Source organism: Cebus imitator, unplaced genomic scaffold, assembly GCF_001604975.1.
Source record: "Cebus imitator isolate Cc_AM_T3 unplaced genomic scaffold, Cebus_imitator-1.0 Scaffold524, whole genome shotgun sequence".
In the NCBI taxonomy this organism is placed as follows: Eukaryota; Metazoa; Chordata; class Mammalia; order Primates; family Cebidae; genus Cebus; species Cebus imitator.
The window spans coordinates 783798-795698 of record NW_016107839.1 but is presented as its reverse complement, the minus strand read 5'-3'; the positions used below and the strand labels follow the sequence as shown (position 1 = coordinate 795698).

Sequence of the window (11901 nt, the reverse complement as noted above, 5' to 3'; positions counted from 1 at the left end):
GGAGGCTGAGGCAGGAGAATTGCTTGAACCCAGGAGGCGGAGGTTGCGGTGAGCCGAGATTGCGCCATTGCACTCCAGCCTGGGTAACGAGCGAAACTCAGTCTCAAAATAAATAAATAAATAAATAAATTTAAAATCCAAACCATGGCCAGGCGCGGTGCCTCACGTCTGTACTCCCAGCACTTTGGGAGGCCGAGGCAGGCAGGTGGATCACCTGAGATCAGGAGTTCGAGACCAGCTTGGCTAACATGGTGAAACACTGTCTCTACTGAAAATACAAAAATTAGTCGTGCATGGTGGCCCGTGCCTGTAATCCCAGCTACTCAGGAGGCTGGGGCAGGGGAACTGACTGAACCCGGGAGGCAGAGGTTGCAGTGAGCTGAGATCACACCACTGCACTCCAGGTTGTGCGACAGAGCAAGACTCCATCTCAAATAAATTAGGCTGGGCGTGGTGGCTCACACCTGTAATCCAAGCACTTTGGAGGCCAAGGCGAGTGGATCACCTGAGGTTGGGAGTTCAAGACCAGCCTGACCAACATGGTGAAACCCCGTCTTAAATTTTAAATAAATAAATAACCAAAACCCTACAGCATTGGCAGCTGTGAGAACCACAGAAGGAAGAGGGTTTTGTGCACCTGCCAGCCTCTTAGTTTCCTGTCAGTATTTCCTGTCAGCTTTTCCTCCAAGTCTTAATTTATTTGCTTATTTATCTATAGAGTTGGGGTCTTGCTATGCTGCACAGACTGATCTCAAACTCCTGGCCTCAAGTGCTTCTCCTGTCTTGGCCTCCTAAAGTGCTGGGGTTACAGGAGCGAGCTGCCATACTGGACCCCTCCAAGTCTTCTGAGCCGCCCAAGAACAGAGACCAGGCTTGGCTTCGCTCAGCAGGGAGCTCCCAGCCCACGGCATGAATTCAGTAAACACCCACCGTGAGGGGCTTTACTCATGCACCTCAGTTCTTGAGGGGATGCCAGCCTTGCTACTCACCTGTGTTCACCTAATTTGTACCTCTATTTTCTCTTCTTTTTTAAATTTTATTGAGATGGAGTCTCCCTCTGTCGCCCAGGCTGTAGTGCAGTGGTGTGATCTCAGCTCACTGCAAGCTCCACCTCCCAGACTAACGGATTCTCCTGCCTCAGCCCCCCAAGTAGCTGAGACTGCAGGTGCCCACCACCACACCTGGCTAAATTTTTTTGTGTTTTTTTTTAGTAGAGATGGGATTTCACCATGTTGGCCAGGTTGATCTCCAACTCCTGACATCAGGTGATCTTCCGGCCTCGGCCTCCCAAAATGTTGGAATTACAGACCTCAGCCACTGAGTCTGGCCTTCTCCTCTGTTTTCTTTCTTTTTCCTTTCCTTTTTTTTTAGGAAGGAAAAAAGATGGAACAAGATAGAGTCTTGCTCTGTTGCCCAGGCTGTAGTGCAGTGGTGCCATCTCAGCTCACTGCAGCTTCTGCCTCCCAGGTTCAAGCAATTCTCTCTGCCTCAGCCTCCTGAGTAGCTGAGATTAAAGGCGCCCACCACCACATGCAGCTAATTTTGGCATTTTTAGTACAGCTGGGGATTTGCCATGTTGGCCAGGTTGGTCTGGAACTCCTGACGTCAGGTGATCCACCTACCTGGTCTACCAAAGTGCTGGGATTACAGGCGTGAGCCACCGAGCCCAGCCATGACTCTCTTTCCTTAATCATAAAATGGGCAGAACAAACCTCCAGTGGAATTGTGAAAATCAAATGATATGCATGCAGAGAGCGTTCTGCAAACTATGTTTTGCTACTTTGGGTGTTTAGTGTTTTTATAATTAGTACTTTTTCTAAACTTACCAATTTAAACAAGATGGAAAATCGAGGGAGTGTCAGGGGAAGTTTGGGCTGGAATCATAACGTCCTCGGGGTGGGGAAGAGGAGGGTTTGGGTTTCTTAGGTCTGAGCCCTCCTTCCTTGGGATGAGCTCATGTCCTGACCGTTCCTCTGTAGAATGGAATGATGTTCCGTAAAGGGGTTCAGGGGAGGTGCGAGGCAGCCGGAGCAGTCCTGAACAAAAACTACTAGTGATTTCCAGGGTTGCTAAAACCTTTGCCGAAACCCGGGATCGAACCAGGGACCTTTAGATCTTCAGTCTAACGCTCTCCCAACTGAGCTATTTCGGCTGGCCAGCGGGGGTCGCTCTTGCCGGGACTCCGGTCCGCGCCGCGCCTTCTCCGCGCAGGCGCAGCTGGCTTCGCGTCAGCAGGTCGCATATGCTTCATAAGGTCTTCCCGGGAAACGGGGCCGCAGCGCCGTCTCTGTGGCGCAATCGGTTAGCGCGTTCGGCTGTTAACCGAAAGGTTGGTGGTTCGAGCCCACCCAGGGACGCGCGGAATTCCTTTTTCTCCAGGAATAATAAGAAAAGGAATGTCGTTGACAACAGTTTTGAGTCAGAAAATAAAGGCAAAAAGAGAAAATGGATGTCTCCTGTTTTTGCCGGCCCGCGGCCACCACCCGCGAGTTCTGACAGCCTTCTTTCGGCCTTGGGTGATCTCCGGTCGCACGGTGCGGGCACGGCCACCGAGGCCGAAAGCGCTGCGGAACCTCCCTGCTCCTGGTTCCGGTTTCCGCACGCGCTCCGAGCCTCTTTGGGCGACGGCCCCGGGCATCCGGAGCGCTAAAGAGGACGGACCGCAGAGGTTGTCTGAAGGCCGAGGCCAAGATGGCGGCGCTGTCAGGTGAGTATGGCGCCGGCGGCGGGTTGGGGGCGCGCGCGCTTCTAGGGCCGCGGGAGCCTCAGGGGCGGTGGTGGCGTCGGGCGTCGGGACCGGTGTCGTGGTCGCGGTCCGCTCCGGGCTTCTCCGAGCCGGCTGCTCCTCGGGCGCCAGGCCGGCTTGCGATGAACGGTCTCCGTTATTGCGTCCAGGGTGCAGTCGGGGAAACTGAGGCCCGGCAGGTAATGACGCAGGCGTCCAGCCTCAGGAAGGCGATTGGGGTGGAGGCTGGAGGGGCCCCGCGCTCGCGCCGGAGACCAGGGCACGGCCCAAGAGGCTGCCCTTGAGATGCCCCGGAGTGAGCGGGGCCTGACAGGTTGGGAAACTGAGGCCCGTTGAGGGTCCGAGACTCCTCGGGGTCACAGGGCCGGGCCGGGCCGGGCCTGGGCAGGGACAGGACCCAGGGCATCCACGCACCCTGCCAGACCCTCTACCTCTCTCCCTTACCCTGGGAGGTAAGGAAGGGCCTGTCGCAGGGCGGATCTCAGCCTGGGATCGGCTGAAGCCTGCGCATCCCTGCCCGGCTAAAGTTACTAAATACATGGAATAAAATCCATAGCATTGCAAGGAAATCAGTTACACCGAGAGGCAGTTACCAAAAGATTGTCTGGTTGGCGACTTAGTCACCTGAGTGCTTCCCTTATGAACGCGATCTAGCGGCAGGTCTAATGACGACTGCGGTCTTGAAGGAGTGAGAGTTGGAAACGAGGCTTTGAGATAGGAAGGGTCTCCAGCCCCTGTGCCGTGGCTAGGAAACATCTGTGGTTTCTCTTGGTGAAAAGTTACAGGTCCTGCTAATACTGCCATATTTTGTTGTCTATGCTAAGAATTTTTTTTTTTTTTTTTTTTTGAGGCGGAGTTTCACTCTTGTTACCCAGGCTGGAGTGCAATGGCGCGATCTCGGCTCACCGCAACCTCCGCCTCTGGGTTCAGGCAATTCTCCTGCCTCAGCCTCCTGAGTAGCTGGGATTACAGGCACGCGCCACCATGCCCAGCTAATTTTTTGTAGTTTTAGTAGAGACGGAGTTTCACCATGTTGACCAGGATGGTCTCGATCTCTTGACCTCGTGATCCACCCGCCTCAGCCTCCCAAAGTGCTGGGATGACAGGCGTGAGCCACCGCGCCCGGCAATGCTAAGAATTTTTAATTTTATTTATACGTTTATTTATGGAGAGAGGGTCTGGTTCTGTCGTTCAGGCTGGAGTGCTGTGGTGCGATCTTGGCTCATCAAGGCAACCTCTGCCTCCCAGGCTCAAGGGATCCTGGCGCTTCAGTCTCCTGTGTAGCTGGCACCACAGGTGTGCACCACCACGCCTGGCCGATTTCTGTATTGTTAGATGAGGGTCTTGTCATGTTGCTCAGGCTGGTCTCAAACTTTCGAACTCAGCCAATCCTCCTGCCTCAGCGTCTCAAAGTGCTGGGATTACAGGCGTGAGCGTGAGCCACAGCACCTGGCCTACGCTATGAATTGAACCAAAGGCTAATTTTCCATAAGATGCTGGTGACGACAAAGACATTTTTTTTTTTTTTCTAATCCTTGCAAGCTCATGGTTTTGAATCCTCACTAGGCCCCTCGTTAAGAATGCCTGGCCCAGGACAGGGGTGGTGGCTCACACCTGTAATCACAACACTTTGGGAGGTCGAGGCAGGTGGATCACGAGTTCAGGAGATTGAGACCATCCTGGCTAACACAATGAAACCCCATCTCTACTGAAAATAGAATTAAGTGTTACAGCTGTTTAGAATTTGTCTAGCAGGCTTTCCGGTTTTTGCTGGAAAGCCCCTAAAATAAAAAAATTTAAAAAATTAAAAATTGGCCGGGCGCGGTGACTTATGCCTGTAATCCTAGCACTTTGGGAGGCCGAGGTGGGTGGATCACCTGAGGTCAGGAGTTCAAGACCAGCCTGGCCATCATGGTGAAACCCCATTTTTATAAAAAATAAAAATAAATATAAAAAAGAATTAGCTGGACATGGTGGCGCGTACCTGCAGTCGCAGCTACTCGGAAGCTTGAGGTTGCAGTGAGCAGAGATTGCACCACAGTAACCCAGACTGGGCAACAGAGTGAGATTCCGTCTCAAAAAATTAAATAAAATAAAAAATAAGGCCGGGCACGGTGGCTCAAGCCTGTAATCCAGTACTTTGGGAGGTTGAGGCGGGCGGATCACGAGGTCAGGAGATCGAGACCATCCTGCTAACATGGTGAAACCCCGTCTCTACTAAAAATACAAAAATTAGCTGGGCGTGGTGGCGTGCGCCTGTAGTCGCAGCTACTCGGGAGGCTGAGGCAGGAGAATTGCTTGAACCCGGGAGGCAGAGGTTGCAGTGAGCCAAGATTGTGCCACTGCACTCCAGCTTGGCGCCTGGCGACAGAGTGAGACTTTGTCTCAAAAAATAAAAAAAATAAGAGTGCCTGGCCCAGGGGCCTAGAATCCCATCACCTGAGAGGTGCTCAGAAGAGCATTTCCTCTGCTAGGAGCTTATCCAAAGTCCTAAATTTTCAGCTTGGGTAACTGACTCCAAGAGGAGTAGCCGCTGCCAGAGCCTGGGGCTGGGCAGTTAGCCTGTCTGCCGTGCCCAGCCTCACGCATGCCAAGAAGTAGGTTCACAGGCTCATGTCCTTCAGAGAGTTGTGACCTAGACAGGGCCATGGGAAACAGCAACTGTGGATGAGACTGAGGGAGGGGCTCAGAGGCGGGAGAAGGCCCCGTGGTCCGCTGCGTTCAGGGGCGTCAAACCCTGACCCTGGCCCTGGGGGCTGCACACAGCCTCTTCAGAGGGCCTCAGCCTGCATCTGCTGGGGCCACAGCAACAAAGTGTCATCAACTGGGCAGCTTTAACACAGAAGATGTTCTCACAGTTCTGGGGGCTGGGAGGCCAAGATCAGAGGCCAGCACAGTTGGTTCCTGTTGAGGCCTCTGTCCTTGGCCTCCACGTGGCCATCTTCCCCCTGCGTCTTCCCTCCGTACGTGTTTGTGTCCTGATCGCCTCTTCTTCCAAGGACATGAGTCATATTGGATGGGGGCACACCCTCATGACTTCATTGTACTTTAATGACCCCTTTATTTTATTTTTTGAGATCCAGTCTCCCTGTGTCGCCCAGGCTCAAGTGCAGTGATGGGATCTCGCCTCACTGCAACCGCTACCTCTCGGGTTCAAGCGATTCTCCTGCCTCAGCCTTCCGAGTAGCTGGGATTACAGGCGCCTGGCAGTACACCCAGCTAATTTTTGTATTATAAGTAGAGATGGGGTTTCACTATTTTGGCCAGGCTGGTCTTGTATTCCCGATCTCAGGTGATCCGCCTGCCTCGGCCTCCCAAAGTGCTGGGATTACAGGCATGAGCCACTGTGCCCGGCCATTAATGACCCCATTAATGACCCCTTTAAAGACCCCATCTCCAAAAACAGTCACATTCTAGGGTTAGGGTTAGGGCTTCAGACGTCAGTGGGTTGGAGGGACACAGTTGAGCTGTCACCAGCACCAAGCCTGCACCTCTGGCTTCTTCCTCGCGAGCCAGGATTCCTCGCACCTGCAGGCATTTCCTCCCGCCGAGTACCCCTGGGTCTGGCCAGGCCCTGCTCACACCTCAGCCTTCGCCTGGGAAGGTTCTCCCAGGAGCCTTGAAGCAGGTGCGTTCCCTCCTCTGTGCTTCCTTTGTGGTTGACTCCTCTCGGGGCGCTTTGCTATGTAGGTTGATGTGGACAGTGCCTTCCCTGCTCAGTGCATTGCAGGTTCCTGGAGGATGGGGCCTGTGCTCAACTGCATGGGAAACCCACGAGCACCAGCCAGGGCCTGGAGCACCCAGCACAGGCTTGTCAGGCACAGCTGAGGCCAGGACGAGCACTGGGTGCCCAGGTAGGCCCTGGCGTCGCTGGGGTGGCAGGCACTTCACAAACACACAGAGATGGAGATAGAACTGGGTGCCGGAACCTCAGGAGATAGAACTGAGGGCCTGGGGTGCCGGCGCAGACGGGACGCCTCGTGCATCTGAGCTGAAACCTGCCTCATGAGAAGGGGCCAGTGGTGTGCAAGTGTGGGGCAGGGTGTCCCCTGTAGGGGAGCAGCCAGTGCGGAGGCCTTGGGGCGGGAAAGCAGCAAGCACGTGGGAAGATCGCTGGGGCGGGGAAATGGGGGAAAGTTTGGGTTCCCTTCTGGGGCCATGGGTCTTAAGTAGGGGAGCAAGACTCGCTCATATTCTGAAAACCCCTTGTTACCTAACATTTGTTAAGTCAGAGCCGGGCCGTGTGGTCAGGATCCTGATGGGGAAGCGCCTGGAGCCTGGTCCCTGTGGCCCATCCAGGGGCCCTGAGTTGGTGGCCACTAGTGCTTCCCCACGGCTCACTGTCCCCACCCCTGTGGTCCTCTCTGCAGCTCCTGGCCTGCGCGGCTTCTGGATCCTTGGTCTGCGGTGAGTGCCTGAGTCTGCAGCCCTGAGCTGGGGGGGCCTTCAGCAGCACCAGATGAGGGGAGCCCCTTGTTGAAGGTCACGTGGCGCGTTATGGACAGGATGCGGGTGGCAGTCTGCGCACTGTGCGTGACGTGCCGGGGCCCTCCCTGGGACAGTCCATGTAGTGGCAAAGGATGGACAGTCAGGAGCAACCCTGTGGGCCCAGCTCTGTGCCGTCAGAGACCCCTGCTGCCTTTGGCAGGAAGGCATTACGTGAGCCCTGTGCAGATGGCAGCCATAGGCAGGCCTCCTGGAGACCCAGGCAACGGCCAGGCCGGTCAGGGCACGTGTGCAGGTATCTGACCTTGGTCACACATGGAGAGCCTAGTCCTATTTTCCTTCTGTGGATGCTCCTAGAACCGTCCTTGCTTGGACACTGTCACTGAGTGGGCTCTTGACCTGCTGGGTGCATCTCAAAAGAAACTCCATTGAAGTCTGGGCCATCGGCTGGGCGTGGGGGCTCACACCTGCAATCCCAGCCCTTTGAGAGGTCAAAGCGGGCGGATCACGAGGTCAGGAGTTCGAGACCAGCCTGGGCAACATGGTGGAACCCCGTCCCTAATAAAAATACAACAATTAACTGGGCGTGGTAGCGTGCACCTGTAATCCCAGTTACTCAGGAGGCTGAGGCAGGAGAATTGCTTGAACCTGGGAGGTGGAGGTTGCAGTGAGCCGAGACTGTGCCATTGCACTCCAACCTGGGTGACAGAGCGAGACTTTATCTCAAAAAAAAAGTCTGGGCCATCATCAGGGGTTGGGGTGATGGGCACACGACCCTAAGGCTCTGACCAGTGGCCCACGTGCTGGAAGGCAGAGGTGAGGGCAGTCCCACAGCAGGGAGGGGAGAGGAAGGACAGCAGCAAGTGTGACTGGGACGGCCACTGACCCACACTCCATCTCCTGGCAGCTCCAGCGTGGGTGCAGCTGTGCAGGCACGAGGTGTCCATCAGACCGTGGCTACCAATGGGCCGAGCAGGTGAGGTCGACCTTCTAGGGGAGGCTGTACCCCCTGCCCCACCCCCACCTCTCCCTCCTTTCCTGCATCCGTGCTGCAGCCACCAGTGTCTCCAGGGAACTCCTGGGCCTGGGCGGGGTGGGAAGGGGGTCGCATGTCCCAGTCCCTGACCTTTTGTGGGTCCAGGCCTTTGGTGGTGGCTGTGGGGCCGGCATCCGCCGCTGGGAAGTGCCTGTGAGGCTGACGCCTCCTGTGCCCGTGTGTCTCTGTGCCAGCACCCAGCCTGCCCTGCCGAAGACCAGAGCCGTGGCTCCCAAACCCAGCAGCCGGGGGGAGTATGTGGTGGCCAAGCTGGATGACCTCGTCAACTGGGCCCGCAGGGTGAGTCTACTATGAGCTGCACGCCCTCCTCCAGTGCCAGGGCCTCTCTGCATACACTCAACATGCACACACGGACAGCACAGTCACAGACACACGTGCACACACACACATATGTACAAATGTACACACAGAGCAATGCAGGCATGCACACATGCGTGCACAGCTCACATGTATGCACAGGCATTTGTACATGCACACATGCACACATGCACACAGCATACATGCACATTCAGTACACACACAGGCATGTACACACATACGCACACATAAATGCATACGCACATGCACAGTACACACACGGATACGTACATTCATACTCATCCACATGCACACATGCACATACTACACACACATGTACACACATACTCATGCACACAGACACGCACAGTACACGCACACGGACATGTACACATTCACACTTATGCACACACACATGCACAGTACACGTACATGTACACACATTCACACTCATGCACATACATGTGCACATGCACACTCGACCACGTACACATGCACACGTGCACACATGCATGCACACGCACACATGCACATGCACCGTACATGCACACATGGATATGTACACATTCGTACCCATGCACACGCACACATGCACACACATGCACAGTACACGCACACATGGGCACATACACATTCATACTCATGCACACATGCACATATACATGCACACATGCACACACACAATACACACACGGACATGTACATTCATATGCACACACGCACATGTGTACACACATGCACACACAGTACACATGTGTACACATGCATATACATGTACACACGCACACTTGTGGGCACTCATGCACACATGCATGTTCATGGGCACACACATCTGTGCACACACACAGACACACTCGCCCCTCTGACCGTGGAGCAGGCCGGACACTCCCAGAGGGCCCCCCTGCTGGCCTGGTGGCCTGTGGTTCCTCCTGAGGATTCGTCTGAGCCCTGGCCCTGGCGGCCGTCCTGGAGTCCCGCTCACTGGCCCTGTCTCTGGTGCCACCTTGGGCCCTGCTTGAGATGACCCCATCCCTTTTTGTCATTCTCTGTCTGGCTTCTCTGTGTTCCTCCTTTCTCTTTTAAGGTGAAAGCAGTGTTTTAAGTTAAAAGAAGCACATGTGAAGGCAGTCGGTCCTTCTCGGTGCTGATCTAAAGCCTCTCCGGCCTGTGGCACCAGCCCCTGCCGCCCGCCGCCATCCCTCCCCCAGCGTGTGCACGTGCCACTCCCTCCAGCGCCTGCGGCACTTGGCTGCGACGGCCCGGGTTCAACAGTCCCCCATTGACAGACAGGCACTGCTTCCTTTTGTTTCTTGTTTCCTAAACAATGCCACGGTGAATGTCCTGCCGGGCCACGGGCAGCCACAGCGGCCGAGACAGATGCCGGCTGGAAGATACTTTCTAATGGAGGAAAACTGAGGAACGGCCGGGGCTGGCCCACCGCAGGCTCGGGGCGGGCAGGTGGGGTTGGCTGTTTCTGCCCAGGCAGCCCTGCCTCGCCCTACAGCCCAGCCCTGTCACCCGCCAGCACATCTGTGGGGGCAGAATGGGCTTCTGCCAGGTGTTGGAGCCATGTGCAGGGGGAGCAGGAACCATGGGGAAAAGGAGAAGCCACGTGGATGCAGGAGAGGGGAAGGAGTGGCTAAGGAGATCGGGGAGGGCTTCCTGGAGGCGTGAGCACTTGGTGTGCGGACCCAGATCTAGTTAACCCAGGGAGTTCTGGGGTTAGACCTGCATGACTACGTGCTCAGAGAGTGGCTGGAGCCCATGTTGAAGTGGTGGGACTTGGGGTACACTGGGTTTGGGGATCTGTGTGATGATGACAGATCTCACCTGCTTCTCTATTTTATTTAAACGTGGCCAGCGGGGCCTGCTTTATACCTCTCTTGGGACCTGGTGGCCATTTGCAGGGGCTGCTGTGCCTCCAGCCTCTGCCCGGGACTTGAGCCTGGGTGCTCCGCGTGGAGGCTTGCAGTGGGCCACGCGGGGCGCGGTCGGCAGGGTCTGACCTGAACCTGGCCTCTGCAGAGCTCCCTGTGGCCCATGACCTTCGGCCTGGCCTGCTGCGCCGTGGAGATGATGCACATGGCCGCACCCCGCTATGACATGGACCGCTTCGGCGTGGTCTTCCGCGCCAGCCCACGCCAGTCTGACGTGATGATCGTGGCCGGCACACTCACCAACAAGATGGCCCCCGCGCTCCGCAAGGTAGGCCTGGTCCCCCGCTGCCCTGGAGTGAGCTGCGCACAGACCCCGCCTCTCTTCCGTTTCTACCCGGTCCCCGCTGCCTCCCAGAGAGCTGCGCACAGACCCCGCCTCTCTTCCAGGTCTACGACCAGATGCCCGAGCCACGCTACGTGGTGTCCATGGGGAGGTGAGTGCAGGAAGGGACGTCTCAGGGGTGGACATGGCGTGACTGCTGGCCTGGCTGTGTCATTTATATTCAGGGAAATCCCACATGGTCCGGGTGCTGCCCTTCAGCCCTCTCGGGCCTCCACCCCACACAGATGTGCTGGTGGTCCTCTCCCTAAAAGCTTCCTTCCATCCACCCCCAGCAGCAGACCCCACATTCTGCCCTGTTCTCTGCTTTCCCCGCAGAATAATCTCAGCCTTCTAGCTTGTCAGCATTGTAAAAACAATTTTTTTTTGATATAGAGTCTTGCTCTTGTCATCTAGGCTGGAGTGCAGTGGAATGATCTCGGCTCACTGCAACCTCCGCCTCCCGGGTTCAAGCGATTCTCCTGCCTCAGCCTCCCAAGTAGCTGGCATTACAGGCCCCCGCCACCCCGCCCAGCTAATTTTTTAGTAGAGAACGGGGTATCAGCATGTTGGCCAGGCTGGTCTGGAGCTCCTGACCTCAGGTGATCCGCCCACTTCCGCCTCCCAAAGTGCTGGGATTAACGATGTGAGCCACCACACCTGGCCTTGCCATCACTTTTAGTCATTTCCCATAACATTAAAAGGTATTTAGTCTCTTGACATTTTAAAATATTTATCATTTTTATTCTTTAGAGACAGAATCTCGCTGAGCTGCCCAGGCTGGAGTGCAGTGGTACAGTCACAGCTCACTGTGCCTCGAACTCCTGGGCTCCCCTGATCCCCCAGCCTTAGCCTTCCAAGGTGCTGGGGTTACAGATGTGTTCCACTGTGCCTAATTTTTAGAATTTTCGTACAGATTGGGTCTTGCCAAGTTTACCCTTTTAAAGCAAACAGTTCAGTGATTTTTAGTTATAGTCACAGAGTTATGTAGCTACCACCTCTAATTCCAGAACATTCTTATCACCCCCAAAGGAAACCCTGTCCCCATCAGCACTCACTGTGCATCCCCGGCATACCTCTGTGGGGGGGCCTGTCCTGG

General features: G+C 55.6%; 1 protein-coding gene and 3 non-coding genes across 6 annotated transcripts in view; 3 read left to right on the top strand and 1 right to left on the bottom strand.

Moving 5' to 3' along the window:
• Nucleotides 1–2079: 2079 nt before the first annotated feature.
• Nucleotides 2080–2152, bottom strand: TRNAF-GAA. The gene has a single exon. It is a non-coding gene; the product is annotated as a tRNA-Phe (tRNA).
• A 131-nt stretch (nucleotides 2153–2283) lies between these two features.
• TRNAN-GUU lies at nucleotides 2284–2357 on the top strand. The gene has a single exon. It is a non-coding gene; the product is annotated as a tRNA-Asn (tRNA).
• Nucleotides 2358–2381: 24 nt separating this feature from the next.
• NDUFS7 (NADH:ubiquinone oxidoreductase core subunit S7) overlaps nucleotides 2382–11901 on the top strand; it is a 13977-nt gene continuing 4457 nt past the window's right edge. For 2 of the 3 annotated variants that reach the window (XM_037733437.1, XM_037733436.1), the window contains exons 1-7: nucleotides 2382–2707; nucleotides 6437–6600; nucleotides 7117–7153; nucleotides 8100–8168; nucleotides 8423–8528; nucleotides 10572–10751; nucleotides 10871–10917. In XM_037733437.1, coding sequence (XP_037589365.1) covers nucleotides 2397–2707; nucleotides 6437–6600; nucleotides 7117–7153; nucleotides 8100–8168; nucleotides 8423–8528; nucleotides 10572–10751; nucleotides 10871–10917 — 914 coding nt within the window. In that variant the 5' untranslated portion in view covers nucleotides 2382–2396. The remainder of the gene's footprint in view (nucleotides 2708–6436; nucleotides 6601–7116; nucleotides 7154–8099; nucleotides 8169–8422; nucleotides 8529–10571; nucleotides 10752–10870; nucleotides 10918–11901) is intronic. The other variant, XM_017514434.2, reaches the window with a different exon arrangement.
• Nucleotides 4469–4529, top strand: LOC119468895. Its single transcript, XR_005197695.1, has one exon. It is a non-coding gene; the product is annotated as a U7 small nuclear RNA (small nuclear RNA).